Here is a 26,096-nt window from a genome sequence, read left to right as displayed (position 1 = left end):
GATGTGAAATAACGTAGTTGGTATTAGGAGGTCATTAGTGTACTAATCTTCGGTCTGCACAGTAAGGGTAAGATTTGTTGAGATATAGTGATTCTCAAGGCATGGAAGCATAATGCAATATTTGTCTTTTGCTACCATGTCTTCCTCTAACTAAGATGGCATCTAAATTGTGCCCAACAGGTCTCCATCATTAACACCACCACCACTAGAGAATTTGGGTGGTGTTACTGGAGAGGGGGTTCTGTGAGGCACCGTGAATGTGCAACTGAAGAGGAGTCCCTCGTCCTTCTGCTTGGACCACAGGGGCTGGGATAATCACATTAGTGGAAGATGGGAAGTAGACAGTGGCGTGAAAGCCGGGAGAGCAATGGCACGACTAATCCCGTTACTGCTGAGAGAGAAAAGAGCGACGCTGGCTCTCTGCGGAGGCTGAGAAAAACCCTACTTTCCCAGGAGTGAGTTCACCTGTATGGTAACACACAGAAGTTGGTCTTTTGATGCCTATTACAAGAAGACAATTGGCACTTGGCACGTACCACTGCTTTTTTCTTCTTTTCTTAACACCATCTCGCAACATCCCACCCTCCCCGTCTCCCCACAGTTAGGCGCCATTACATATTGTCAATGTATAAACAAAACATAACTAAACAGAGGACAGGCATTCCATGAGACCCTCTCTGACTCCCCGCTGGTGAAGACGTCCCACTACAGTAGGAGCTGCTGTGTGTGAATCGGATAGAGAGGGGGCAGTGCTTCCAAAAACATAGGACTAGCTTTATCTGAGATTTGTTCCTGCACCCGAGTTCAACCTTAATGCAAACTTAATACAAGAACAGGACAATAGGATGTGCTCTATGAAACCGATGCCCTGCTGAATTCACTGGCAGATGGCCACAATCAAGGACAGTCCTAGATTGACAAGGCGTTTCATGGGGCGGATGGGAGGACATGTCCCGCATCCCCACGTTTTTCTTCAAGAGAAGTGCACAGAAGCAAGATTCCTTGCACTCCCTGGCAACGGTGGGAAAACAAAACGTCAGATCTGATCCGTCAAGTCTTTAAGCTCTCTTCTTCTGTCTGTCTCTCTCTTGTCTTTCTGGATTGTACTGTTGTATTGGTATAGGGATTAAGCTTAAGTGGTAAAATAGTGATTTAATGAACTTTGCATGGCAGCATGCTGCACTTCAACCACGATCGCAAATAAGCAGGGCCAGTGGGAGATCGCTATGGGAACTTTTCTGAGCCATATGGAAACAGGGGCAAAGGCTTTTGAGGCTATGGATTTTTAATTCAACTAAAAACAATTTCAAATACTTGAAAACAACAGTCCCGAGTGTGAGAAAGAATGTTCTCAGGGAAAAAAACAGACAGCTCACCAGGTGCTCTGTGTGTGTGATGCAGACAGTAAACAAAACAATGTAAGAAAGGGATGCATCCGCTCGCCAGACTGCTTTTCACTTTGCCATGTATTATGTTGTGCTAACCTTTCATCACAATAATGCTCAGCTTTAAATCAATTATACTGCGGATGACCGCATCATCCAATCTAAATCGTTAGATTTAGAGTCGCTTGTTTCAGTTTGTATAATTTAATTCTCCTCTGATGATCAGGATTAAAAGACATTCTTTTAAGGCATTTAATGAACAAATACTTTATTCTTTTGTTAATGCGAGAAAGGACAAATAAATCCAATTTGAACAGTTGACAGGTAAAATCTGTGCTTGCAAAAAGTGAAACTTTATTGAAAGACATTCATAAAATGTCATTCCATCATATCCAGATGTACGACACCAAAAGTAAGTGAAGTATGTTACATTTCTGGAATTTTGTAAAAAATGAGCACTAATGCCACTATTGTGATTTGTTAACTTATCCCATTCATGAGGCCTAATGCACCCGACAGTGGGATTGAATCATTAAAAGATTGTAATCCCCCACCATTGTGTTCAAACAATGCTGCGTTTTAGGTTTCAAAACAGCATGTTCTTCAATAAGGAATATCCAGAATGCCTTTCCTGACCTCTTCTTGAGTCATTTTAATTATATATTTAGTCCTTAACTGAGTGAAAGGCACAATATGTAATTTTCGCCGCTCGAGGTCGCTTATTCAAAACTAAGACGTACCTTGATGACGGCGTGAATGAGCGTGGAATCATGGGAGTTGTTGTTTTCACCTCCACAGCCGATAGAAAAGTAACCCGACGGGACTCAGGCAGAAATCATATTCATGGATGAGCTAATGTATTACAGTTTTATTAACGTTACTGTAGTATGAAGCAGGTTGAGCCGAGAGTCGTGGAGTAAAACGAGGCAGCTGGAGCGAATGCTAATGTCTCGATTCCAACTGAGCTTTTATTATGCTTATGATGCAGTCGACTGTTTCCACTCTTTCCGTTAGCGCAGCGCTGTTTTACATGGTTAAAACAATCATACTAAATACATTTCAGTGTGTTGAAAGTTGTTATAGCGTTACTATAATCTATAATCTACTAATCTAGATCAATATTACAATATCATAGTATTAAAAACTGGACTTGTGTTGCAAAATGACATACAATTCATGTCATAACCGTGTTGAGCTATCAAAACAATGAATAGTTTTCTGTCGATAAAAGTATCCAAACAGTTTCTCACTTGTCTAATAAAACACATAATATATTAAAGTATCTTTGGTGTTTCCATGGTTGTGCGGAAATTGAGGGTAACCCGGGTATGACGTCCCTGACAGACGACGCAAGGCATGGTCCGTAACACTGGTTACAATTGCTGATTTATCTGGATTTAAACTTTGTTGGAAACATTTGGTATAATGTTAGTGCACACGTCAACAAAATATATATAACATTTTTTCTAGTGGTTTTTGGATATTTTAATTAAAAAATCTTACACATTTTCCTTGTAGTGAACTGAGGCAGAGTGAAAAATGAAGCCAGCCGAAATAGTGAAGAGATGTTTGATTCCTAGAACAAATTTTTAAAACTTTAAAATATGGATATACCTCTCAGGATCACCTATCACCATGCCAATCACCTCTGCGCACAACGTTTCCCATAATCCTCCCTGGCCATCACCTGCACACTCAATCAACACACCTGTCTGCCATCATCCTCATCTACCGCTCTACATAAGCCAGCACCACATGCACAGAGACGGTCTGGTCTATGACTAGGACTCCATCAAACATTGTATGGATTGCTTACCTGTGTATAGTTTCTTTGTCTCCGCTACCTCCTGGTATTATCTCCTGTCTCCAGTTCTTCCAATGGTAACCTCCAAAGACCTGTAAAAGAAAGTGTAAGACTGTCATTTAATCTATTCAGCTGCAATCATCTTTAAGTGTGTGTGTGGTGCATAGACTGTAAAACGACCAGTCGATGAATTGCAGTTTAAGTCACTTCCGTGTTGGATTCAAGAAGGTTGCTGCTTGGTGTGCTGCAACTCACCTGGACTGTTTGCAATATCTTCCTCTGCTCTTATCTCTGCAAAAGCCTTTACTCACCATGTGCACATTTGTTCATCAATAAACCACATTTGTGTTTCACCGTATATCTATGAGTCTGCGTTTTCCTGACAGAAGACCAGACCCTAACGGATAAACAACAACCATGAGCTACATTCCGTCCGATCCAGCCCATAGACTGTAAAAGAAATGGACACAGCGACCCCATTGGATTCAACGGAGAAAAGTGAAGTCAATTAGAAGCACTCACTTCCTGATGGCTGAGCATACTGCGCAGACTCACACTGAGCTTGACGATGTAGATGTGACGTGAGCAACCCGTCTGTCTTCTAGTAGCTGTGCCAAGAGAAATCTGAATCATTCCCTTCCGAAACTTGCAGAGAGTAGGAGGTCTCCATGAGCTAGGAGCAGGAGCAACTTTTGCTAAGTATTCTGATTAATTATTTGGTCATTTTGCCTCCACGTCCCCCCGATTGGCGCAAGCTTCTCCTCCTGTCCATACGGTAATTTCTCTACTGTGCGACAGAGAGTCGTGGTTATGACGCAATCGTTAGCCTATTTTTACAAAAACGGCTTCTACGGGGCCATAACGTAATATACAAGGTAATGGAGCCTTTTATACATGTTCGTGTTTCTTTAGAAATAAATAATGGACAAATGGAGTCTTTAAACGCCTCAGATGTAAAGTTATTCGCTCTCAAAGTGACGCCAAAATGAATGGGAGTCAATGGAATGCTAACAGCAGGTGATGGTCCGCTAATCAATGGCGGCCCCCGGGGAAGCTTCAGTTTCCGGCTGATGGATTACCCCCTTGATCCAGCCACTCTGCTTCTCTCCATAACCCAAGATGGCCGCCCGATTGAGTTCTATGTTGGAGTTCCTTCAGCTCGCCCACCAGGTACCATGGAACGATGAGACAATGAAAACGGTCTTCTGGAGTGGTTTGGATGACCTGCTGTTTCTACAAGTACCAGCAAGTGCTACCACAGGTACTCTAGCTCAATACATCCAATCCAATCCAATCCAATCCACCTTTATTTATAAAGCACCTTAAAAACAACACTGTTGACCAAAGTGCTGAACACAGTCTATAAATGAACAATAACATACAACAGAGGCGCAAAAAAAACAAACAAAAAAAAACATAGATTACGTGCTGTGGTTTGTCCTTCACTGTTGGCGAGGTTGTTGAAGACACCAGTCTCACTCAGTCGCTGTCTCCCCAATCCACTCCAGCCCTCCTGGTACCAGCGTTTATGTTGTGTTTTTTCCCATCAAGCTTGTTCCAGACCTAGAGTTCAGAATCAATCCCGTTACTGCCCATTAAATTTAGTCTCAGTCCTTGATTCCGTACGAGAGTTTTCCCCGCCGAGAATCCACTCCAGAGTGAAATCGCCAAATCCACTCCAGAGAGTGAAACCCCTGAATCCGCTCCAGTGAGGGAAATTCCAGAGCTCAACTCGGAGAGCAATTCCACTGTCCATTATGGCTCTAACCTTTATGTGAGTCTGGGCCACACACAGCTCCACACCAGTCCAGTGATGGCTCCAGCCCATGAACCCGCTCAAGAGTCCGCTCCGGTTCACAACCCCATAGCTCCTCCCAAGAAAACGTTTTGGGCGGGAACCATTGTGGCCGAGCCTAGCTTTCGGGTCAAAGCCACGGAGGCCGATCCTGCCTGGGCCCCTGCCCTATTCACCTGCCACAGCTCCTGAATACCCTCCATTTCATCCTAGCTGGATTCTGTTGTGCGCGAAGTCGTGCCTTCCGGAGGGGGGAGTACTGTCAGGATCACCTATCCCCAATGCTTTTTATTTTTATTTAATTTTTTATTTGATTAGTTTATTTGACAGGGACCATGCACAGTTCAAGCCCTGTACCAGAGTTAGCTATACAGCTAATTTACATCTGTGGTCCTTGGGCAAGGAAGATAAAAAGACAATATAGACAAAATAGACAATACAAACAATACTATCAAAACAGATAAAAACTTAACAACAAACAACATGTGACAAGCATATCAGTTATCACATCAATTATCACATAGTTGATTCGCCTTCAGCCAAGTCTTTAAGGACATTTTAAAACTGCTGAGACTTTGCACAATCTCTAATGTGAAGTGGGATGAAGTTCCACTTTTCTACTACAGAAAATGAAAAAGCTGATTGACCAAATTTAGTCTTCCTAAATTGAGTGTAACAGTCACCTCTTACAGAAGCCCTGGTGACCCTTACATTATCTCTGCAAAATGACACGCATTGCTTGAGTGGGGGTGGTGCAAGATCATGGGTCAATTTATACATCAGGCACATGTCTGCAAAACAGAGAAAACTGTCAAAGGTTAATAGGTTGAATTTTTTTTATGATGGTGCAGTGGTGGTAGTTTCTTGGTTTTTTTGTCAAGAACTTTCACAGCTTGTTTGTAAAGGGTACGTAAAGGTTTTAGCGTAGTCCCACCCGCCTGGGACCAGCTTGTAGAACAGTAAGATAAATGTGAAAAGATCATTGAATGCAAAAACAGTTTAGCTGTGGCTATTGGTAACTGGTGTCTTATATGTCTAAAATTAGCTAAACTAGCTCTTACACAATTGGAGATCTTTTTTATATGTTTTTTAAAACTTAGAATCAATAATTATGCCCAGATACTTGAAATGATCAACAATATGTATCACCTCTCCCATAATACAGATATCGGGCTGATGTTGTGTAACACTCCTCTTGATAGAGAAATACATGCCCACTGTTTTGCTAACATTAAGAGTAAGACAACTGAGAGTTCACCAGTCTTATACTTTGGTTAGAACTGCAGTAAGTTTTGCTGCAGCTTGTTCTCTAGTTTTTGCATGGGTATATAGATAACTGTATCGTCTGCGTACATTTGGATGTGGACTTCTGGGCAAATCAATGGCAGATCATTAATATATAAGCTAAATAAAATTGGTCAAATAGATCCCCGAGGGACTCCAGTAGTGCAGTTAGCAAAGGAGGAGCATCTATAATTAATCCTGGTGGACTGCTTTCTAGAATCTAAATAAGACTCCATCCATGTCAGAGCATTGGGAGAGAAATTAATCTTTGACAGTTTGGATAACAGAACATTATGATTCACTGTATCAAACGCCTTCTTAAAATCGAGGAAAACAGCCCCAACAACCCCTCCATTGTCAAGGCTGGATTTTATTTGCTCAATAAAATAACAAGTAGCTGTTTCTGTGGCATGATGTTTCCTGAATCCAAACTGCATGGGGTGCAGTGGAAAATGGCCTTGATTTAAATAGGCTAGCAACTGGTCACAGACTATTCTTTCCATTACTTTGGAAACAACAGGGAGGATACTAATAGGTCTATAGTTGGTTATATTAGTTGCATCTCCGGCTTTAAAAATAGGGGTTATTACAGCTAATTTCCAGGCATTGGGGGAAAAAAAACTTTGTTTAATGGACAGATTTACCAGATGAGCAATTGGAGTACAAAGGATACTTTTATACTTCTTCAGAAATGCACAATCACAAGTAAAAACATCTTTAGCCTTAGAGTTCTTAAACTTGCCTAAGATTTTAGTTATGGAAGATTCTGGCTCTTCAGAAATGCTAAACAGTGGAAGATTATCATTTGATGGTGTAATGACCTTCCCTCTTAGACCAAAGCCTTGTGCCAAATCTTGAACTGAATCTATAAAATAACTATTAAACATAGAAGAAATTTGATCTTTGTCATTAGTTAAGGTTCCATGTACTTGTAATTCAAACTCTTTATCTCTTTTTTTGGTGTTCTTTAAAGCTCTATTTATGTTTTCCCAAGTTTTCCTACTGTTCCCTTTAGAATAATTTATAATATCGATAAAAAACTTTGCTTTTGCCTTTCTCAATTCAATTCGAATTTATTTGTATAGCGCTTTTTTCGCGATATTGTTTCAAAGCAGCTTTACAGAAAGTGCATTTCAGAAATGTACATAGAAAAATACAGTTCGTTAATCATGTATTAATTTAGGGCATAACATATCGCCAGCGTTGAGTCGTCTCTTCACGGGCGTCGAGTCGTCTCTTCACGGGTGTTGGGGCATCTGAAGTTCCCATGAAAGGCTGGATACAAACTGGAGCTGACGAACACTAGCGTCCCGAGATAACAACAGAAAAGCAGATGGGAAATAATTAACATAGCTGCTGTTCATAATATTAATGCATTCGATCTGATTCAAATGTAGTATAAAGGTAAGTATTATGTGAATGCTTGACTAAAGAGATGCGTCTTTAATCTAGTTTTAAACTGGGACAGCGAGTCTGAGCCTCGAACAATATCAGGAAGGCCATTCCAGAGTTTAGGAGCTAAATCTGAAAACGCCCTACCTCCTTTAGTGGACTTCGATATCCTAGGAATGACCAGAAGCCTCGAATTTAGTGATCTTAAAGGAACACTCCACCGTTTTTTGAAATAGGGCTTATTCACCTTCTTTCCTACATTTAGATAGGTGGGCAAATGCATTTTTGTCTCAGTGCATGCATTGTTTTAGTTTGACAGGGTCGGCGCTAGCTTAGCTTAGCACAATGAATGGAATCCTTTGTTGCCAGCTAGCATGTCCTGAGTAAAAGTGATATAAAAAATAAAAAACCCCACCTAATTACTTCTTGTGGCCTGCGTATTCACAACAAGTACAAATAGCGATGCAGATTAACACTAGGCGATTTCCTATGCAGATTTTGACTTGGGACTATATTAGGGGGAAGCACAGGCGAAGCACTGCTACTTGGGTGCAGAGATATCACGCCCAAGTAGCAGTGCTTCGCCTGTGCTTCCCCCTAATATAGTCCTTAATATATAAGTCAATATCTGCCTAGGAAATCGCCTAGTGTTAATCTGCATCACTATTTGTACTTGTTGTGAATACGCAGGCCACAAGAAGTAATTAGGAAGGTTTTTTTTTTTTTTTATATCACTTTTATTCAGGACATGCTAGCTGGCAACAAAGGATTCCATTCATTGTGCTAAGCTAAGCTCACGCCGACCCTGTCAAACTAAAACAATGCATGCACTGAGACAAAAATGCATTTGCCCACCTATCTAAATGTGGGAAAGAAGGTGAATAAGCCCTATTTAAAAAAACGGTGGAGTGTTCCTTTAAAGAGTGCGATGGATTGTAGGGCGATAGAAGTTCCGTTAAATACCCAGGAGCTAAACCATTTAGGGCTTTATAGGTCAGTAGTGATACTTTGTAATTGATACGGAACTTAATAGGTAACCAGTGTAGAGATGATAGAATTGATGTTATATGATTAATTTACAATTCATTTACAACTTTATTACATAACTGTTGAAAGGTTCTCCTATGATGGGCTAACCCTGACTTAATTGCAGTTTTTAGTGCATGATCCCTCTGCTTCATTAGAATCCATACTTGTTCATTAAGCCAGGGCAGATTTAGCTTTTTTCTAGAGTGTGTAACACTTTTACAGAACTCATTTTTAACGCTATTAACCTTGGTCATTAAGCTCCTAGAAGCAACCTCTAAGTCCTCTGTGGACAAGATCTCACTCCAAGTTAGTTGATTCAACTGGTTTTCAAATTCATTGATAAACCTCTTCTTCTTTCATTAAGAAAGTATAAATCTGGAGGTCCACAGCAAGTCCACAGCTTGTTATTGGCCTTGGAGATTTAACATTTTAATCCTCAAAAAACAATTGACTTTGGCATTAATGAGAAGAGAAAGTCATATTCTGCTTAGATGTCACATTTATTGTTTGAAAGCACATTTGAATTCATTTGTTAATCAAAAAATAGTTTATTTAACAGCAACAAAAAAAGCATGTAATTTGTCTATTTAAATCTCTGCAGAGAGAGAGAGAGAGAGAGAGAGAGAGAGAGAGAGAGATTCACACAGCTTTTCCCACACAAACATTTTGTGGTACAAGCTGAGGTACAAGAGAAAAACACAGAAAAAGTAATATATAATAAACATAAATAACATTAGCAGATCATTCATTTGAAATAAAACTGAAATAATAAATATAGAAAATACTGCAGCAACACTGTTGCAGATCATGTTAGGTTCTTACAAGACCTTGATTGCTAATAGTTTAATTTAGAAATTCTGAATAATTTACATTTTCTGTACAAATGGTAGCAAATGTGAACCAAAAGTATTTTCAGATCAACACTAAGTATCTCCTTCCTGTAACTCTCGGACATTAGGCTGGTTTGAGTACATGATAGATAGTTTTAGCTTCATTCAAAGCTTCCCTCTATATTGCATAGCATTCTTTAAGAAACTGACATCATTCTTAACTCTTTCCCCACCAGGTTTTTTTTTTTTTAAGAAAAGCTGCCAGTCAGCGCCGGGATTTTTGCAAATTTTTTCACAAAATGTTCATGGCCTCCAGCATATTTTGTTGTATAAATATCTAAACAAAAAGCTGAGAAAATCATCTGGATCGGATTCAGAACAATGATCAAAACAATGACCGAGTCCATCAACACCCCCAAAGCTTCACGGCCCTGTACCTCGTCCTGGGTCGACATTTCTCTCCGTAACGTTGATTTATATGCTGTTTAATGTTTGAAGATCGCTTTATCTTACATGTGCGTAAGCAATGCTTCTACCGCTTGTTTCTGCTTCTTCTTCATCTGTGTTTTGATACATATATTTTGTACTCTATCAGAAAATGTGTAATATAACGGCGAAAAACATGGATTGCCGGAAAATTCCGTCATTGGCAAGGAAGCGTCATGTCATAAACGATGGAAAATTCAGTCACTGGCGGGGAAAGAGTTAATAATCAACTATATGTGGGTGTCTAAAGGTGAACGTACTTATTTACAAGGAAGGTCTCTGTTCTACCATTGTGTGTGTGGCTGACTATAATCAGTCAGACCATTCATTCTCATCGAGTTCTGAGTCGTCTTCTGAGTCGCTGTACTCCACGGCTATGCGGCGAGAGAGGATCGTGGCCACGTCATTCCCCACCGGCTCTCTGTTAGCCTGCTGTTCCTGTTGCTCCTGTACTTTCTTTAGTTGGATACCTGAACACACACACACACACACACACACACACACACACACACACACAAAACATGTACAGTAGCCTATACAGTACACCGGGCCAACCTGTTTTGTGCATAGCATTGACACACTCTTAAAATCTTATATAGTAGCTGCTGAGTTTGGACTAAACAAAAAAAGCATTAGAAATGACTTAAATTAATCATATGACTCCACATAGACATTTACATCCAAGCTACAATATTAATCAAATTTGGTTAATCCAAATTCCAATTATGTACTGTATCATGTGCCTTTGTGAATGTGCACTTGTTTTGTATTTTATTAAAAAATTGCAAATAATATATGATATAAAAGACACATGCGCTTAAAAAGAGAACACTTTCATGACTGTTTCTTAACACTTAAGTACACTTTTATAATGTCAAATTAAAGGTTTTAAATTCAAGTAATTAAATAATATTTTGTCATACTTTAAAGAAGTACTTATTTTGATGTGTTGACTAATATACTAAAGCACACGTAAAGTACTTGATTATAATTGTAATGGTAGTGTGATATTCCATATTCCATTTAAAGATAATATATTTCAAAAACTTCATAATTCATTAATTAATGTGTCATTTAAAAATGTATATATAGAAATTACGTTAAAAAGTATATTTTAGTTTACCATAAATGCTTGTCAGTACGTTCAGTAGTACACTTTAATCATATTTAAAAGACTATAGAAATAATTATGAATTGACATATAAAGATGTACTTAAGTTTAGTCAAAAAACACTCTAAAGATCAGCTCATTTAATTGCAATTAAGTGTACAAAAACATTACATTCAGTTTAAACTAAAGTATATTATTCACTTAAAGGGATGGTTCGGAGTAAAATCAACTTAGGGTCCTTTGCACCATGACCTCGAGCCAAACACCCCCCAGAAGCTTTTCCCCATGGTCGAACATTATTAAAGTTTGCTTATTTAGAGAGATCAGGCGGATGGCTTAGTGCAGGCGCTAATGGATCCTATGATGTATCTCGTAAATTACCCCACTAATAATGCCCAGAATGTTACCAAACTTCTACAGTAGTACAAACAGGTTCTGTACTCATAAAACGAGGCATTGGAAAGTTTGTAAGTACATCAGGAGTTTATTTAAATAGATCTTGCCTGACGGCTAATGCTACCGCTAAAAGCACGTAAAAGTCCTGGCAGAAAGCGATGCATAAGGATGTAGTGTAACGACAAATTATAATTTTTTCTGAAGTGTTGACAACTTAGTGTTAACTAATAATTGTTGCAAACTGGTACTACCAACAAAATATTAGTGCATTCCTGGAACTGGGCGTCGTTACACTACATCCTTATGCATCGCTTTCTGCCAGGACTTTTACGAGCTTTTCCCAAATCACCGAAGTGACGTCGACGTCCGGGTTAGCGGTAGCATTAGCCATCAGGCAAGTGTTATTTAAATAAACTCCTGATGTACTTACAAACTTTCCAATGCCTTGCAATAAACCATTCGGCTGATTTCTCTAAATAAGCTCTAACTTTAATAATGTTCGACCAAGGGGAAAAAGGCTTCTGGGGGGTGTTTGGCTCGAGGTCATGATGCAAAGGACCCTAGGTTGATTTTACTCTGAACTATCCCTTTAAGCATCCTATATTGTACTTGTTTTTCACAAGTGTACTGTATACAGTACTGTAGTCATGTTAATGTACAGTTGTCCTGTTGATGTGTATTAATATGCAGAAAGCACTGGACTTACCCATGCGTATTGCTGAGAGTAGGTCACTGCGAGCGTCTGTGATGGGCTTCAGACAGCGTCTCCGTCCCTCTCCGACTGCAGCGGGATGAGGTGGAGGCGCTGGAGGAGGAGGAGGACCTGAAACCGCTCCGGGAGGAGGGACAGGTGGAAGAGGACACCGTAGGGATGAAGTGATTGGTCCAGGATGAGGAGTAGCTGGAGGTGAGGCGAACGCCGTCTGTGCAGAGGGAATGAGGAGAGCCACTGGAGGAGGCGGCGGGCCTGAACTGGCATAGTACTCCATCATCCTACAACAGAGACAGAGAGAAGGTGAGAAATATAGTATTTGGAAACCTCTCCACGTAACCTCTACATGGACCAGCATACATGGTCATCGGATAGAGGCTTTTGACTATTAGCATAAAAGTCTGGTCCACTTTGTAGCTTTTTCCAGTGCTCACTGTATCATTCCAGTAAACCTTGTAAATGGTTGAACAACGGGTGTGTTCACACTTGGTGTTAGTGCAGTTCACTTGAAAAAGTGTGAACGCTGCCATCTGGATCCTGGTGCACCAAACAAGAGGACCGAGACGCTGAAAAGATGAGTCACGCTCCGCTTTCAAACGTCAAAGACATGCAAACCAACCAAAAACAGGACATGATGTCACAAGGTGCGACCCGTCATAGCTGGCGATGTTGCTCATCACAGTTCAGTTCAGGCATCAGAACCGTGTCTCCTCACAGCAGATCTGTGTGTGTGTGACGGAGGGATTCCTGACGCTGTTTTGACTCCTTTACACATTTTATGATCTCTTCACGAGTTCTCAGCTGGTCAAAATACCATTATATGTAGTTACGCACATACAACAAGCGCATTTAGCCCAGAGCACAGCATTGTTTTGGATGTTCGGTAAGTTCTGTCACGAAATATACTAAATAAAAGCCGACCAATCAGGTTGTGAACATATCCCTCCCTATGCCTTTAGATTCGGTGTTAAAATGCCAATGTGAACACTAAGCGGACCAGGACTAAATGTTGTTGTTTTTTGTTGGTCCGAACCAAACGAACCGAATTACAAGTGTGAACACACCTTTAGTTTACAGACCAAATTGTAAATCTTGTTCCAGATTCATTTCGAGATCTGAAACGGGCAATCTGAGCCTGCTCTAACACTTCATGAACAGTATGCAATATTCATCACACGGTTAGTGAATGAGTTGTGGGTAGTCCTCGGGAATGCTTGTCAAAAGCCCATTTCACACTGGACACGCAAGCAAGATTTTTTTCGACTCCCATGTTATAAAGTTAGAGCAGCATTCACATCCCTTGTACTTTTAAAAAGTTACTTATTACGTAAATGATTTTAAAAGAGTTTAAAGAATATACTTCAGTGCTAACTAAATGTAATGTTTTCGGACAAATAACTGCATGTCAATTGCAATTAAATGAAAATGTGTGAGAGTTTAAATGCAATTAGCTGAACTTTAGAGTGCTCTTTTGACTCATTTAACCCTTGTGCGTCCTTATGGACATTTTTGTCTTTTTCAGGTTAGTTTTTTTGATAATTTTGTTGATGCCAACTGCATACATTTTGACACAAGTGTTTTTTTGTGTGTTTTTTTTTTTATTGGAATTTTTCTATTTCACCCCTATTTCCTTTATTAAATCTATTTTACACTAGTAACATAAAAGAGTTACACCCAGGACCGTTAGGACAAAAATGTCCCAATTGAAACCCATTAAAACTGCAATTTTTAATCCCAGTGCCATTTAACTATAACATTATGCAGTCTTTGTTAATAGACTTTCATTCTGTTGGCAAGGCCTCAAAATTTAAAACTGTACTATATTTTTTTTACCAGATGGTGCAATTTTCTCAGGTTTGGCCTATAAAGCAAATACCCACTTTATTCCTGTTTTATGCTTCTACATATGGAGCCAGTTGGATAAATTATATAGCTATAGTTGTGTGTGTGTGTAGGTATGTATGTCAGAGTGTGGTTTGTATGTGTGTGATAAAAAAAATTGTGTGTACGGTGTATATAAGTACAGTTTTTTTAAAATATACTTGTAAGATCTGAAGTACACTACAAGTGCACCTTCAATACAATTAAGTGCACTTCCAAAATGCACCATAAAAGCATATAAGCACTGTTTTGTTTTTTTATTGAAGAAAAAACTGCAACAGAAAATTTTGCACTAGAAATAGTTGTAGACTAAAGTTGTAGACTATATTTATCATATTAGCTACACTAAACAGCATGTTATATGGCTTAACATGGTTATATGGTGTGTACGGGAGGCGGGACAGTATCGCATCACAGCAGACTATACTGGCAATTGTAAATGAAAGCATGTGACGGGTCAGTGTGCAATGGGTGCCTGATGCTTCGCCTCTGCGTACGCGTACAGTGTGAGACTAGACCAGCATTAATAGCATGGACATTTCTGACAAAATTCAGAAACAGAGAAACTACAATATCTTGTTTATTTAAAATAGCCGAGTCATGCATTTTTGCTATTACCCATAGTCTGTTGGTGGAAGCGTGCCGGTTCCATTGACTCCATTTTCCCGGGGCAGGAACTGTGGAGGAGCTGGATGTAAAGCCACTCTGTAACCTCCATCAGCAGCCACAGTTACCCCTGCAGGCCCTCCGATGCTGTGGTACTCGTGCTCCACCCCTCCATTAGCACTCCATGATGCTGTCTCCACGGGATGAGCTCGCGCTGGAGCGTGGCATGCTGGGACTGGGTAGTCGGAGTTGTTTGGATGTGGTCTGTTGAAAAGAAGATTCATGCAAATCATGCAATAATGATTTCTGAGGAACCGAATCAGAAGAAATCTAGTTTGCTTCATTAAAAGAATTACTAAGTACTTTATACAAATATACACTTCACCGGTCAAACGTTTGGAATAATTCAAATGTAAAAAGTGCCACGCCATCGTTCAGAAATCATTCTAATATACTTATTTGGTGCTCAATTATTAATAATGGTTCTTAAATTTATCAATGTTGGAAACTTAATATTTTTGTGGAAACTATGATAGATGTATTTACTGTCACTTTTGATCAATTTAATGTGTCCTTGCTGAATAAAAGTATTCATTATTATTCAAATTATTTTTTAAATCGTATTTACCCCAAACCTCTATTTGATAGTGTATCATTGTTTCCACAAAAAAAAAAAAAATATATATATATATATATATTAAGCAGTAAAAATCATCATATTAGAATGATTTCTGAAGGATCATGTGACACTGAAGACTGGAGTAATGATGCTGAAAATTCAGCTTTGATCACAGGAAAAAAAATTACCTTTTAAAATATTCACATAGAAAAGTTATTTTAAATGTTTATAATATTTCACAATATTACTGTTTTTACTGTGTTTTTGATTAAATAAATGCAGCCTTGGTGAGCACAAGAAACTTCTTTCAAAAACTTGTGAAAGCAAATACCTGCACACAGGTTAAATGAAAAATGTAATATATAAATCATTTATCCATGCAAATAATATATATTATTTGCATGGATAAATCATTTATAATAACCACTGCAATATTCCCAAAAAAGAATTGTTCATTTTGATTTCATTATGCCAGTAAATTCTTGTATTGTATCCTTCTGCATATCATGCCGGTGTGTATTTTAATGTTTTAATGTTTGCATTGCATTGTCCCATTCACTTATTATATTACTAAGTACATCACTGTAACCATTATTATTATTTGAGTGATGAGTTGAAAATATATTTGTAGCAATGTGATTAATATGGCATAGATACGGCTGAAAATATCAGACCTGTACTCTGGAGACAGCGAGTCCTCAGACGATACACCCCTGCGAAGTGGATGATGATGATGACGATGGTCTGGCCGTAGCTCTTTATCAAAAGCCATCATGTTCCATTCCTGTCTGCGGTTATGAGCCTTACGAACCTTCTTCACCTCACGAGGCAACGTCCCATCAACACCCCGCTTCTGCTCCTGTGCCAGAAGATGTAAATGATCTGAGCTTTTAGCTTGTAAAAACTTGTTAATTCTGAGCAATATCATTTTCCTCTGGGAGAGTATCCCGTTTTCACTCAAAGGAACTGTGTGTGAATAGGTCAAATAAGCCAAACTCATTCTGCTGCAAACCCAACTACATTTGCAAAAACATTACCAGAGACATTATAGACATTCAAAACATTCACAGGAGTGATTATTTTACCCTATGTTTCCTCTTCTCTTTTCTCTTGTCTTCTGTGTCTTGAAGCATTTTCTCCTTCCACAAGTCAAAGAAATATGAGGGGTCTGTGTAGAACTTAATTCCATCAATATGGTCATCCCTGGATCAAACAAACAAACAAACAAACAAACACAACTCATTTATATACAATAAGCATCTTAAAGGGTTAGTTGTCCTTAGTTAGTCCCTCCACTGACAGCTACACAACTACCACTTTGATGCTTCAAAAGGAGATCGTAAAACTAATCCATATGAATTGGGCGGTTTAGTTCAAATTTTCTGAAGAGACTCGATCACTTTATATGATGAACAGATTTAATTTAGGCTTTTATTCACATTTAAACATTCATCAACTCATTGGATTTATACCGTACAAACTGTATATTCTGTCCCCTTATACAAACCCTAGCCCTAAACCTACACATCACACACACACACACACACACACACTAACCGACCCCTAAACCTACACATCACACACACACACACACACACACACACACACTAACCGACCCCTAAACCTACACATCACACACACACACACACACACACACACACACACACACACACACACACACACACTAACCGACCCCTAAACCTACACATCACACACACACACACACACACTAACCGACCCCTAAACCTACACATCACACACACACACACACACACTAACCGACCCCTAAACCTACACATCACACACACACACACACACACTAACCGACCCCTAAACCTACACATCACACACACACACACACACACACACACACACACACACACACACTAACCGACCCCTAAACCTACACATCACACACACACACACACACACACACACACACACACACACACTAACCGACCCCTAAACCTACACATCACACACACACACACACACACACACACTAACCGACCCCTAAACCTACACATCACACACACACACACACACACACACTAACCGACCCCTAAACCTACACATCACACACACACACACACACACTAACCGACCCCTAAACCTACACATCACACACACACACACACACACACACACACACACACACACACACACACACACACACACACACACACACACACACTAACCGACCCCTAAACCTACACATCACACACACACACACACACACACACACACTAACTGACCCGGCGACCCCTAAACCTACACATCACACACACACACACACACACTAACCGACCCCTAAACCTACACATCACACACACACACACACACACACACACACACACACACACACACACACACACACACACACACACACACACACACACACACACACACACACACACACACACACACACACACACTAACCGACCCCTAAACCTACACATCACACACACACACACACACACACACACACACACTAACTGACCCGGCGACCCCTAAACCTACACATCACACACACACACACACACTAACCGACCCCTAAACCTACACATCACACACACACACACACACACACACACACACACACACACACACACACTAACCGACCCCTAAACCTACACATCACACACACACACACACACACACACACTAACCGACTCCTAAACCTACACATCACACACACACACACACACACACTAACCGACCCCTAAACCTACACATCACACACATACACACACACACACTAACTGACCCGGCGACCCCTAAACCTACACATCACACACACACACACACACACACACACACACACACACACACACACACACACACACACACACACACACACACACACACACACACACACACACACACACACTAACCGACCCCTAAACCTACACATCACACACACACACACACACACACACTAACCGACCCGGCGACCCCTAAACCTACACATCACACACACACACACACACACACTAGCCGACCCCTAAACCTACACATCACACACACACACACACACACACACACACTAGCCGACCCCTAAACCTACACATCACACACACACACACACACTAACCGACCCGGCGACCCCTAAACCTACACATCACACACACACACACACACACACACACACACACACACACACACACACACACACACACACACACACACACACACACACACACACACACACACACACACACACACACACACACACACACACACACACACCTGTAGGCAGACAGTATGTTCAGAGGTGGAGGTTTGTCGCTGGTGTTGTACATCTCTGTGATGGGGTTTGGAGTGCTGCTCTTTGTCACCGCCTGCTGGTCTTGAACAGTACAGCTCCTGAAGGCTTTACGCATGTTAATGTCCTGAAGTGACACTGTGCAGAAAAAAGGAAACAGAGAGATTATTACACAAAGTACATCAGTTGTCTCTAGGCAAACAATATCTGCTCCCCACAGAATTTACAAAGTTATATACATACCCTATATTATCTATGAAATATTTTTTGATGTTATTGTAGTGCCATTTAACACATTTACCATCAATTTTACAGATTTTCAACAAAAAAAAAGGATAGCGAAAAAATGGTTAAAAATAAACTGATAATCAACAGATTATGCCTGGCCATGCCCATTATTCATGTATGATGCTATTAATATTTCACTGGTACTGGTTTAATACTATCGTTGGGTTAACCTTACTTTGAAATTTTAAGCAATGTAACTTGCATGTCGTTGCTTACCACAGAGAGTCATTTTTATTCTAATTAAATGAGAAACATAGTTAACATGATTAAAGTTGCATGAAATGTAAGTTGAGAGAGTCCTTTTTTCCCTCTATTATGACATGGGAAAATGTAGGATGGGAATTGATTTGACTGGATGGTGGTGGTTTGCTATTGGTGGATCTCATGTGAGTGACAGGTTGCCCCGCCCTCACATCAGTAAACACAACATGATAATAATAATGATGTGCACGGATAAATCTTTTATAATAAATACTGCGATATTTTATTTAAAAGAATTGTCATTTTAATTTCATGGTGACATTAAAATACACCCAAGAAAGGGGATCCACGGGTCATTCTGAACCGCATATCCTGTTAAAAAAAGCATCCCGCCCCCCCTCTGGTCAAGTGTATGTAATCCTTGACCTTTGACCTTTGACTGACCTTCCTCCACACTAGAGTCCAACTCAGTGACCTTGATTGCAAGACGGTCTATGCGGTCCTGTAGAGAATTAGCACGCAGGTAGAATGTGTTGGCTTCATTAAAGAGCTCACCGAACACGTCCTCGGCATGTTTACCTGTTGAAGACGAGAAAAACAGACAGAACATCGGAGATGAGCTTTGAAAGAGTCCTTTAGAGAATGCAGAAAACATCAGCAATGATGCAAGCTGAGGCTAAGCTATGCGCTCAAGGGCACAACTTTTATTTACAATCTTCAACATTACAGTATGTCCACTCCTATATAATTATGGTGCATAATCGAATATACTGGAGAACGGCAACACATAAATATTCACTCCAAATCAAATGACGTGCGTCTCATTCCACACATGCACACAAACACATATCACATGCTCAGCCACATAAAGATGCACACATACACACACACACACACACACACACACACACACACACACACACACTCACACACACACAGGAAATTGCAGGCAACATGAATTCACCAATTCAGGATCTCTGACCCCACAGAACATACACACACTCGGCGTCCACATCTGTCGATCTCTCTCTGCACTTGATGGGATTAAGCTTTAGAGCATTTGCTGGGAGCCAGCGAGCAAAAAGCATTGTTATCTCATCTCATTCCGTCTATTGATTTATAGTGTTTGTATAACACAGAACTACTTGCATATAGATTCAAATATATTATGATTTTAACCAGAACGCTCAACTGTGTTCTCAGAACAAGGCTGTCTTGAATAAATGTCAGGCTGCATATGTATTTATTTATTTATTTATAAATGTATACAATTAATTATTTATACTACTTTTTAAAAAACTTCTCAAATTAGTGTCAATGCAGAACATTGTGACTTTATGTTATTGTTTTTATGCAGTATTGGTAGAAATGTTTAATTGTTTTTTTGTTTGTTTTTTTGCTTTGTTTGTTTTTTGTTGTTGTTTTTTTTAAAGTTTTGTTTAGTTTAGTTTAGTTTAGTTTAGTTTAGTTTAGTTTTGTTTTGTTTTGTTTTGCTTGTTTTGTTTTGTTTTGTTTTGCTGTCCAGCTGTTTGTGTAAATTGTCAAATGATTATTGAAAAGAAAACATATTGCTATCAGAAAATAAGCATACATATTACATGATGGTATTGTAAACAACTTAAAAAATCTAAATCTATTTCAGCCCATCTGACACGATCGAGTGGGTCTTACTGAGGCTGCTGAGTTGGCGTATGATGGCAGAGAGCGTGTTGTTGGTCACACACTCCAGCTCATTGCTGATGGTCTCAGGTAAAGCTCCTCTGCACAGATGCCTTGGCTCGATGTTTCTCCTGACCAGCGGCATGGCTTCACCTCACCACACACACACACACACACACAAACACACACACACACCAACAAACCTCAGCACCTGGAAGTACACAAACACAGTCAGTTAGACCAAATATCCTCATACATCATTCACGATGTCACATAATGAAGACTTAAAAGAACACGCCGACTTTTTGGGACTTTAGCTTATTCACCGTATCCCCCAGAGTTAGATTAGTCCATACGTACCCTTCTCATCTCTGTGCGTGCCGTAACTCTGTCTGACGCACCCACCGCTAGCCTAGCTTAGCACAAAGACTGGAGGTAAACGGCTCCAGCTAGCATACTGCTCCAAATAAGTGAGCAGTATGAGAATAAGTCTCATGTGACCTTGTTATTTGTACACGCTGTGACTATACAAATCACAACATGTAAATAGGAAAATGTTGGCGTTATTTTGTCACTTATTGGGAGCAGTATGCTAGCTGGAGCCGTTTACCTCCAGTCTTTGTGCTAAGCTAGGCTAGCGGTGGGTGCGTCAGACAGAGTTACGGCACGCACAGAGATGAGAAGGGTATGTATGGACTTGTCTAACTCTGGGGGATACGGTGAATAAAGCTAAAGTCCCAAAAAGTCGGCGTGTTTCTTTAAATATGAACCTGACAGATTGAAAGTGCCATTAATAATCCAATTTAATATAATTTATGTAATATAAGGTAATGACCACTACAGCTGTCAAGAGGACACCACAGAGAAAAGTCCAAATTCACGCACACACACACACACACACACACACACACACACAAAAACGAAGTACACCGTATAGTTTTACAAAGAATACTACTTGTGGAAATAATATACTTTAAAAAAAGGCTTAAATGAAAATTGAATGTAATGTTTTTGGGCACTTGATTGCATGTTAATAAATGTAATGATGACATTTAAAACACTACAGTTAAATTATAATCAAGAACTTTACATGATTAGCTTAGTATGTTAATCAGCACATGCAAATAACAGTACAAACATGACAAACAAATATTAAAACATTGGTAAAACTTTTAATTTGACATTATTACAAAGTGCACTTTTTAAAACTGTACTCAAGTTTGGTAAACAGTCATGAAAGTGTACTGTTAATTTACCTTTTATTTAATTAATATAATTTTATTTGCAAGAACAATAAAAAAAAATACTTTTAAGATTTAAAGTACACTACAAGCGCACATTTAAAACAATTAAGTGCACTTATTTTTCATAATCATGAATATATACAGTATATATTATATAAACACCTCACCAGGTAATTTCAAAGCTTGCATGTGTAATGTTAGTTTCATTCTGTGGCCTACTATCCACACACAAGTAAGGTAACTGTGTGTCACCAGAAGATTATACAGGGGATTAAGTTATTAGATGCGCACGCGCACACACACACACACACACACACACACACACACACACACACACACACACACACACACACACACACACACACACACACACACACACACACACACACACACACACACACACACACTGCTCTCTGGATTACACCCGCTGTCACATTAACTCCCAATGACACATTTGAGAGAGAACACAGCAAAAGATTTGACACATTTGTTACTTTTTAATGCATGAAACTAAGAATGTGTGTAGAATAAAAGGAATGTTCTTCAGCTAAAACCATTAAATCCACAACATAGATTCACGTTCCTGCAGAACATAACAGTGCTGAGACATGGATGTTAGTTTATTTCAATCCAAGGCTCAAAGTTTGCGTTATTGGATATTTTATACACAACACAGGTTTGAAGTCACATTCCCTGTCTCATAATAGTTATATTTCAGGTTTCAGGTTTCAGGAGAAACTAAGCACAAGTGTAATCGCTCATCATCTCTTGGTTAGCGACCAGTCCGGCTTGTGGAAAGGTCCATTAACTCAAATGAAAATCAATGGCTCACTACTCAACAGTGCTCCATTTCACTAGTAAAAGCACACAATATCACATTGTACTACATGACACTAATTATCTGTTAATGACTAAACAAATGAGGAAAACATATTTCGACTCTCTGAGAGTTGACATGGTTATTAATGTGGCAAAGTTAATGTATTTTGTATGTAACATACATGATAAACCCCGTAGTAGATCTATACAGGTGGAGCTGGGGAGGGTGCCAGGAATCTAAGTGTTGAGCAGCGAGCCTCAGCAACCAATCAGCTGCACTGTGTAGATAACATGTGACCGCTTGCTAATTGAGTTGAGGACCTATCAGCCTGTGCCTCGCCATTTCATGACAGAACTTTGTATTTCTGTTAAAGTAATTGCAAGCTACAGTTAAAATGATTAAAGACCTTTTAAATGCAGATATAGATGTAGAAATGTGACAAACAAGTAAAATACTAAATCAGCAATATACTATTGATGGGGTTTAATGATATGCCATCACCAGAGGCAAGAAATTACTCGTGTTTCTTTTCTTTTTTAAAGTTGTATTTATTTATTTATTTTAATGTGCCATGGTAGTAGCATGGTATTTTTGAAGTACTGTACCATGTAAAAATCAACATCATAGGCTATATGACAATAATTCCATGGCATCACTAACATCCCTGTACCATCACCAGTACTTTTTGTAAACGGAATTAGAGTTGGCAAAGCGCTCTCAACTCCGAAACTCTGATAGATATTAAAGTTGAGGACTCACTTAATAACTGTGTCGTCCAGCATTAATGACGCGCTGCTCCACTGAATAACACATGAGTCGCGTCAATGCTGACACTACGAGAGTTTATTATAGCGGACAATTAATCTCCCAACCCATGCCCCAAATAAACTATGTAAACATGTAAAATTAGTTATATTACAATAACGAAAGCACTTCACAAAGTTTTGAGCATGTATTTCAAAACATGTTCGCTTACCAAAAGTGTCTTGAATGCAGACGCGCGTCAGATGAAACGGAGGTCTGGTCACTCTTCCATCAAGGCATCGCATTAGGGCGGGATTATCATGTTGATTGACAGTTCTGTGCACCAATCGCATTTCACGATCGGGAAGCTTCTTTTGAGATTACAACTGAGAGGACCAATCAAGCAGTCGCGTGTGGATAAAGAGCAGCGCCGGGCTGTAACGGGACAGTTTCAGGATAGGAATTAGGAAAGGTGAAGGCGTAATTCTTTCTTTAGATTTAGTTCAAAACTGTATCAAATGGTAGGCTAAATAATTGTTTCTTTTTTTGTGCGTGTGCGAATTATATCCTCCACACTCGCAGATGCCATTGAAGAACCAAAAGTCTAGAGAAAAACTGTAAAAGATAAATAAAACTGAAATAAAATAAAATAATAATGATAATAATAATTAGATTAAAATAAATTAGTAAAGCAATACATTTGATCTAAATAGATAAATAAACAAATAAATAAATAAATGTGATTAAAATAAAATAAATAATACATTAAAATGTTTAGTGATTAGTTATTAATCTATTAAATTGATTAAATCAGATTAAAAATTATTAATATAAATAAGTAAAAATAAGATTAATATTAAATAACTATATAAAAAGTAATACATAGAACAAAATATATAATAATGTAACTGAAACTAATTTAAGTTTTATAACATAAATTTTTAATGTGTATAAATTGGGTGTTTATAAAAGTTTATACATTTTAGGATGGGGTCCCTTCACTCAGGGATGATCATATTTGGGGGTCCGTGACATCTAAAAGGCCGGAAACCCCTGCCCTAAAGAACCTTTCAGTGAACACTTCTTAAAATAACCATTTTTTTATTAGAGAGAAGAGAATGTTTCCACTATAAAGAACCTTTTGTGCATTGAAAAGGTTCCATAGATGTTAAAGGAACACTCCACCGTTTTTTTAAATAGGGCTTATTCACCTTCTTTCCTACATTTAGATAGGTGGGCAAATGCATTTTTGTCTCAGTGCATGCATTGTTTTAGTTTGACAGGGTTGGCGCTAGCTTAGCTTAGCATAATGAATGGAATCCTTTGTTGCCAGCTAGCATGTCCTGAGTAAAAGTGATATATAAAAAAAAAAAACCCTACCTAATTACTTCTTGTGGCCTGCGTATTCACAATGAGTACAAATAGCGATGCAGATTAACACTAGGCGATTTCCTATGCAGATTTTGACTTGGGACTATATTAGGGGGAAGCACAGGCGAAGCACTGCTACTTGGGCGCAGAGATATCACGCCCAAGTAGCAGTGCTTCGCCTGTGCTTCCCCCTAATATAGTCCTTAATATATAAGTCAATATCTGCCTAGGAAATGGCCTAGTGTTAATCTGCATCACTATTTGTACTTGTTGTGAATACGCAGGCCACAAGAAGTAATTAGGTAGGGTTTTTTTTTATTTTTATATCACTTTTATTCAGGACATGCTAGCTGGCAACAAAGGATTCCATTCATTATGCTAAGCTAAGCTCACGCCGACCCTGTCAAACTAAAACAATGCATGCACTGAGACAAAAATGCATTTGCCCACCTATCTAAATGTGGGAAAGAAGGTGAATAAGCCCTATTTAAAAAAAACAGTGGAGTGTTCCTTTAAAGGTTCTTTAAGGAACCATTAAAGGGATAGTTCACACAAAAATGAATTTTTTGTCTTTACTCACCCTTACAAACCTGTAAGACTTTCGTTCATCTTCAGAACACAAATGAAGATCTTTTTGATGAAATCTGAGAGTTTTCTGTCCCTCCATTGACAGCTACGCAACTACCACTTTCAAGCCCCAGAAAGGTAAAAACATCATTAAAGTAATCCATGTGACTCCGGTGGTTTAACGATGCGAGTGCTTTATTTGCGCAACAAACAAACAAACATAACTTACCACTTAATTTACAAAATATGAATCTCCATCACGGGTCCACAAGAGCACCACGATGCATGCGTGAAGAAGTTGTTGCGTGAATGTGTCAATTATATAAACTTTTGTAAACCCTAATTACAATGAAAGCATTCAAACTGCAATATTTGACATATATGTAACATCTGCAAAATGTCCAATGTGTAAACAATATGATTTACACACTAAATTCAGCATAAACTCCGGCACAACATGCATATTTTTTAAATGCTCGTGAACACCTGAACCGCACCGCGATTGGCTGCCGGCCGTATTTTTCACTTGATATTTGCATAAAGTCGCATATATTTGCATAAAATGTTGCCGCTCTCAACTTTTTCTCTGGTCTGCTGTCAATCGCGC

At 39.2% G+C, this 26,096-nt stretch overlaps 1 protein-coding gene across 2 annotated transcripts; it reads right to left on the bottom strand.

Moving 5' to 3' along the window:
• Positions 1-9,181: 9,181 nt before the first annotated feature.
• wasf3a (WASP family member 3a) lies at positions 9,182-24,104 on the bottom strand. Of its 2 annotated transcripts, XM_082168820.1 has the most exons (9): positions 23,784-24,104; positions 20,756-20,954; positions 19,529-19,663; positions 18,580-18,733; positions 16,416-16,533; positions 16,005-16,189; positions 14,724-14,975; positions 12,219-12,505; positions 9,182-10,475 (listed from the first exon to the last, which is right to left on the bottom strand). In XM_082168820.1, the coding sequence occupies exons 2-9, from the start codon at positions 20,886-20,888 to the stop codon at positions 10,318-10,320; spliced, it is 1,422 nt and encodes a 473-aa protein (XP_082024946.1). In that variant the 5' UTR covers positions 20,889-20,954; positions 23,784-24,104; the 3' UTR covers positions 9,182-10,317. The 2 variants fall into 2 exon arrangements, with proteins under 2 accessions (XP_082024946.1, XP_082024947.1); XM_082168821.1 differs by lacking the exon at positions 23,784-24,104 and having other exon boundaries at positions 20,756-21,230.
• Positions 24,105-26,096: the final 1,992 nt, after the last annotated feature.

Source organism: Leuciscus leuciscus, assembly GCF_965113295.1.
Source record: "Leuciscus leuciscus genome assembly, chromosome: 5".
Classification (NCBI taxonomy): Eukaryota; Metazoa; Chordata; class Actinopteri; order Cypriniformes; family Leuciscidae; genus Leuciscus; species Leuciscus leuciscus.
The sequence above is the reverse complement of the archived record's forward strand: the minus strand, read 5'-3'. Positions and strand labels throughout refer to the sequence as shown.

What these genes read in the sequence shown, in the direction of transcription:
- wasf3a (XM_082168820.1), bottom strand. Translation starts at nt 20,888, where the DNA reads ATGCCGCTGGTCAGGAGAAACATCGAGCCAAGGCATCTGTGCAGAGGA. An exon ending in GGACTCTAGTGTGGAGGAAG is followed by an intron (nt 18,734 to 19,528) that starts GTCAGTCAAAGG and finishes TTTTCTGCACAG; the next exon opens with TGTCACTTCAGGACATTAAC. An exon ending in AAGAGAAGAGGAAACATAGG is followed by an intron (nt 16,190 to 16,415) that starts GTAAAATAATCA and finishes CTTCTGGCACAG; the next exon opens with GAGCAGAAGCGGGGTGTTGA.